Source organism: Ascaphus truei, unplaced genomic scaffold, assembly GCF_040206685.1.
Source record: "Ascaphus truei isolate aAscTru1 unplaced genomic scaffold, aAscTru1.hap1 HAP1_SCAFFOLD_315, whole genome shotgun sequence".
NCBI classification, from domain to species: domain Eukaryota; kingdom Metazoa; phylum Chordata; class Amphibia; order Anura; family Ascaphidae; genus Ascaphus; species Ascaphus truei.
Window position 1 is genome coordinate 449,613 of NW_027456125.1, and position 6,194 is coordinate 455,806.

The 6,194-nt window shown below is 55.7% G+C and overlaps 1 protein-coding gene across 1 annotated transcript; it reads left to right on the forward strand.

Annotated features, from left to right (window-relative positions):
* Positions 1-965: 965 nt before the first annotated feature.
* LOC142483293 (putative glycine N-acyltransferase-like protein 1B) lies at positions 966-4,660 on the forward strand. Its single transcript, XM_075583391.1, has 4 exons — positions 966-1,077; positions 2,524-2,602; positions 2,677-2,784; positions 4,469-4,660. Exons 2-4 carry the CDS (start codon positions 2,525-2,527, stop codon positions 4,643-4,645), a joined length of 363 nt encoding a protein of 120 aa, XP_075439506.1. The 5' UTR covers positions 966-1,077; position 2,524; the 3' UTR covers positions 4,646-4,660.
* Positions 4,661-6,194: the final 1,534 nt, after the last annotated feature.

Below are 6,194 nucleotides of genomic sequence, written 5' to 3' on the forward strand. Positions count from 1 at the left end.
GGGACATCCATAGCATCTGCGGCGCGCAATCCGTCCGAGTGGTAGGTCCAGGTGATAGCGTGTGAAGACAGAGCACAGCCAGCGACTTCCAATGCTGAAGAGAGGAACAAATCCAAGGCAACTCCAAAATAGCAAAATAGCAGATCAACATGTATTGCAAGCTATAAACAATACATGGACTATACATATTCTCATGTTCATGTATTGTTTATAGCTTGCAATACATGTTGATCTGCTATTTTGCTATTTTGGAGTTGCCTTGGACTTGTTCCTCTCTCCAGCGTTGGAAGTCGCTGGCTGGGCTCTGTCTCACACGCTATCACCTGGACCTACCACTCGGACGGATTGCGCGCCGCAGATGCTATGGATGTCCCACAAGTTAACAGGTAAAGGGCCTTAGTGCCTGTAATTCTTCCTGTTCATTCTGGACATTGCTTTATGTACTAATACTGATTGGGTGGTTATTGGTGGGTCAATCTATGTGGTTGTTAAGTGGACACCACTAGGCACGTACCCCTCTCAGTTATTGTCAGTGATTACTCTGAAGTCGCTGGCTGGGCTCTGTCTTCACACACTATCACCTGGAAATGGAGTATCCCTGAATAGCGATATTTGCATCAGGGGTTTTAGGGGTTAGCCATGTTTCTGTGAGATCGATGGCTTTGGGTTTCTGCATAAGGCACCACGCTCTTAGTCCGTCCAGTTTGGGCAGCAGGCTCCGGATATTTATACGGGCGACAGATAGACTTTTGGAATTTGAAGGGCGTATTCTCAGTTGTATGGGACAGAGTTGAAAAGGGAGGACCTGGGTTAATTTCAATATCACCTGCTAAAGAGGGAGGACAGTGACCTGGGGCGACTCGCCCTACACCCCAAGTTACTCATCAACAAGAATGGTGCAATGCTCTGGAATAGTTAACGGTGTTACTTATTAACACACGGCTCTCTGGGGACCTTACTCACCAATAACGGTCTTCATTACACGCGAGCGATCGCACGCTGCAGGGTATTCCTCCCCGGCCTTCAGGGAAGGGGGCGGGGGGCGGCTTTCTCTTGGAAAGAGGAGACTGCAGCCAGGTGAAGGGGGGGCATTACATGGTGTGTGAGGGGGGGGCAGTACATGGTGTGTGAGGGGGAGGAAGTACATGGTGTGTGAGGGGGGGGGCAGTACATGGTGTGTGAGGGGGGGGCAGTACATGGTGTGTGAGGGGGGGGGGCAACACATGGTGTGTGAGGGGAGGCAGTACATGGTGTGTGAGGGGGGCAGTACATGGTGTGTGAGGGGAGGGCAGTACATGGTGTGTGAGGGGGGGGCAGTACATGGTGTGTGAGGGGGGGCAGTACATGGTGTGTGAGGGGGGGGCAGTACATGGTGTGTGAGGGGGCAGTACATGGTGTGTGAGGGGGGGGCAGTACATGGTGTGTGAGGGGGGGCAGTACATGGTGTGTGAGGGGGGGGCAGTACATGGTGTGAGGGGGGGCAGTACATGGTGTGTGAGGGGGGGGCAGTACATGGTGTGTGAGGGGGGGCAGTACATGGTGTGTGAGGGGGGGGCAGTACATGGTGTGTGAGGGGGGGCAGTACATGGTGTGTGAGGGGGGGGCAGTACATGGTGTGTGCGGGGGGTGCAGTACATTGTGTGTGAGGGGGAGCAGTACATGGTGTGTGAGAGGGGGAGTAGTACATTGTGTGTGAGGGGGGGCAGTACATGGTCTGTGAGGGGGGGCAGTACATGGTGTGTGAGGGGGGCAGTACATGGTCTGTGAGGGGGGGGACAGTACATGGTGTGTGAGAGGGGGCAGTACATTGTGTGTGAGGGGGGGCAGTACATGGTGTGTGGGGGGGGCAGTACATGGTGTGTGAGGGGGGGGCAGTACATGGTGTGTGTGGAGGGGGGGCAGTACATGGTGTGTGAGGGGGGGCAGTACATGGTGTGTGAGGGGGGGCAGTACATGGTGTGTGAGGGGGGGCAGTACATGGTGTGTGAGGGGGGGCAGTACATGGTGTGTGAGGGGGGCAGTACATGGTGTGTGAGGGGGGCAGTACATGGTGTGTGAGGGGGGACAGTACATGGTGTGTGAGGGGGGGGCAGTACATGGTGTGTGAGAGGGGGGCAGTACATTGTGTGTGAGGGGGGGCAGTACATTGTGTGTTAGGGGGGAGGAATTTAAGACTCAGTTTATGGGGTCTCTGGGGGGCTGGAGTGACTGCTTCAAGGTCCTTTTGATTGCATGGGGTGGGGGATGTGCGGGGGAAGGGTCAGGGGGGTATTAGGTCAGATAAGGTATTAGAGCAGGGGCGGGCAACTCCAGTCCTCAAGGGCCACCAACAGGTCAGGTTTTCAGAATGTCCCATCTTCAGCACAGGGGGCTCAATCCGTCCCTGCTTCAACACGTCTTTGACTGAGCCTGTGATTGAGCCACCTGTGCTGAAGCTGGGATATCCTGAAAACCTGACCTGTTGGTTGCCCTTGAGGACGCCCCTGTATTAGAGGGTAATTTTCACACCTCTTCTCCCCCTAGGATGCCTCTTCTAACATGCAGCACACAGCTAGCCACCCTGCAGGGGGCGCTGGCCCGCAACTTCCCCGAGTCCCTGAAGGTAAGGTGCAGACTGAGACGCTGACCTCTGACCTCTCTGGCCCAGCTGAGCACTCTCCCGCTCCTGACCCGCAGGTGTATGGGGCTCTGCATTATGTGACCCGGGATAACCCCTTCAGGCTGCAGGTCGTGGTGGATCGGTGGCCAGATTTCACCTCCGTCATATGTCGCCCCCCGCAGGAGGTGAGCGGAACAGACCTGGAATAACCCCAAATAAGAATCTCTCAGAAGGGGGATCAGAAGCCCCCGCTGTCTCTTTCTCATGTCTGTCTCTGAGATTGCTCTGGGATGTCTCTTTGTAATGCCTCTGTCTCATCCCTTTTATCTCTCCTCCCTCTCTCGTATCGTTCTCTCCCTCCCCATCCTTCCCTCTCCCCATCCTTCCTTCCTCCCATCTCTTCCTCCCTTCTCTCTCTCCTCTCACTCCATTCTCTCTCCTCTCCCTCCCTTCTCTCTCCTCTCCCTCTCTTCTCTCCCGCTCCCTCCCTTCTCTCACCTCCCCCTCCCTACTCTCACCTCTCCCTCCCTACTCTCTCCTCTCCCTCCATTCTCTCTCTGCTCTCCCTCCCTTCTCTCTCTGCTCTCCCTCCCTTCTCTCTCTCTCTCTAATTTCCCCCCCTTCTATCCCTCCCTTCTCTCTGTGCTCTCCCTCTCTTCTCTCTCCTCTCTCTCCTTTCCCCCCTTATCTCCCCTCCCTTCTCTCCCTCCCCATCCTCCCCCTCCCACACATCTCTCCCTCCCTTCTCCCCCCTCTCTCCATCTCCTATCTATCCTTTCTCCCCCACTTCTATCCCTCCCTTCTCTCTCTTCTCTCCCTTCTCTCCCTCCCTCCCCATCCTCCCCCTCCCTCACATCTCTCCCTCCCTTCTCTCCGCTTTCTCCCTCCCTTCTCTCCCCTCTCTCCCTCCATCCTCATCCTTCCTTCTCTCCTCCCTCCCTTCTCTCTCTCCTTACCGTCTCTCTCTCTCCCTCCCTCCCCATCATCCCCTCTCCATCCATACCCATGTGAAAGTTGTGAATAAAAAACACAAGTCTGAGGATATGTTTTGCAGAATGACAAATAAGTTTATTGCAGTAAACGGTGCACACGCAGAGGAGAGTTTCAAAATGAAACTCTCCCAACAACATGGTGGCATACAGGCTTTATTTATACACAAAATACTAAGCCCACGCCCCCTATATGAGGTTGCGTGTCGTCACTACGTAAACAAAATATGAATATGAACACATTGAGTTAATAACATTATTATGGGATGCATAAATGACATGATTCAGCAACAACACTTTATTCAAGCCGGTGACTTTTACTCTACATAAGGAACGTCACAGGCACCTCCCTCGGAATGCGAGAAAGTGCCTATCTGTCTCTTATTTTCATAACATTGGCACTTTCCTCTTCTGCTCAAGGTCTGTGGCTTAGCTGAACCGCTCAATATCAATGGGAACTTCAGCAGAAAAAAAATGTATTTTAAACTAACGTCCATACCAACTTTCATACAGACAATACCTAAAATGGATGCTGACTTAAAATGGTTGCTTAGATCCCAGTGCTGTTATGTCAGACCCCCCCCTTATGTCATATTCTCACTTTGTCACCCATCTCCCCCTCTCTCCCTCCTCTCCTCCCCTTATCTCTCCATTCCTTACCTTCTCTCCCTCTCTCTTTTCTCTCCCTCTCTCTTCTATCTCCCTCTCTCTTCTCTCTCCCTCTACCTTCCTCTCTCCCTCTACCATCCTCTCTCCCTCTCTCTCGACACCTCTCTCTCTCCCCCTCTCTCTCTCCCCCTCTCTCTCTCCCCCCTCTCTCCCTCCCCTCCTTTATTTGTCTGTCTAGTACGCTGCTCATCGCTTATAGCTCTCTTCCCAGGAAAGGATGGACCCCTTGGACCACTACACCAACACGTACTTCCTGTTCAGCAGGGACCCCCGCAGCCTGAGCCAGATGTTGCAAGACCCCCAAACTGTAGACTGGACCCAGAAGTTACAGATACTGGGTGAGGGGGAAGAGATGAGGGGGAGAGGAGCTGGTAACTGCAGCCTATGAGTTTGTAAACTCGCCCCATAGAAGCAATGTGAAATGCGTCAGGCGCCACGACGACTAACAGGAGAGAAATTTTTCTAATGGCCCCGGACAATTCCCTGGAGGGTTTGTTTTCATTTTGTTATTTAATTTTCACTCCAGCCAATAGCCCCATACCCCTACTGCCCCCTACAGCCCCCTCCCCATACTGCCCCATAATTCTCTCCATGCCCCCCCACTGCCCCTACTGCCCCCTACCCCTACTGCCCCCTACAGCCCCCTCCCCATACTGCCCCATAATTCTCTCCATGCCCCCCCACTGCCCCTACTGCCCCCTACCCCTACTGCCCCCTACACTCCATGCTCCCCCCACTACCCCTACTGCCCCCTACTTCTCCCCATGCCCCCCCACTGCCCCTACTGCCCCCTACCCCTACTGCCCCCTACACTCCATGCTCCCCCCACTACCCCTACTGCCCCCTACTTCTCCCCATGCCCCCCCTACTGACCCCAACTGCCCTCGACACTCCCTCCTACTTCTCTCCATGCCCCCACCCCCACTGCCCTCTAAACTCCCTCCAACTTCTCTCCATGGCCCCCCACTACCCCTACTGCCCCCTACTTCTCTCCGTGGCCCCCCACTACCCCATCTTCTCTCCATGGCCCCCCACTCCCCCCTACTTCTCTCCATGCCCCCCCACTGCCCCCTACTTCTCTCCATGCCCCCCCCACTGCCCTCTACACTCCCTCCTACTTCTCTCCATGCCACCCCCCCCCCAACTGCCCTCTCCACTCCCTCCTACTTCTCTCCATGCCCCCCCACTGCCCTCTACACTCCCTCCTACTTCTCTCCATGCCCCCCCACTGCCCCCTACTTCTCTCCATGCCCCCCCCCACTGCCCTCTACACTCCCTCCTACTTCTCTCCATGCCACCCCCCCCCCCCAACTGCCCTCTCCACTCCCTCCTACTTTAATCCATGCCCCCCCCCCACTGCCCTCTCCACTCCCTCCTACTTCTCTCCATGCCCCCCACTGCCCTCTACACTTCCTCCTACTTTAATCCATGCCCCCCCCCCCCCCACTGCCCTCTACACGTCCTCCTACTTATCTCCATGCCCCCCACTGCCCTCTCTACTCCCTCCTACTTCACTCCATGCCCCCCCACTGCCCTCTCCACTCCCTCCTACTTCTCTCCATGCCCCCACTGCCCTCTCCACCCCCTCCTACTTCTCTCCATGCCCCCACTGCCCTCTCCACCCCCTCCTACTTCTCTCCATGCACCCCACTGCCCTCACCACTCCCTCCTACTTCTCTCCATGCCCCCACTGCCCTCTCCAATCCCTCCCACTTCTCTCCATGCCCCCCCCTCACTGCCCTCTCCTCTCCCTCCTACTTCTCTCCATCCCCCCCCCACTGCCCTCTCCACCCCCTCCTACATCTCTCCATGCCCCCACTGCCCTCTACACTCCCTCCTACTTCTCTCCATGCCCCCCCACTGCCCTCTCCACTCCTTCCTACTTCTCTCCATACCCCCCCCTCACTGCCCTCTCCTCTCCCTCCTTCTTCTCTCCA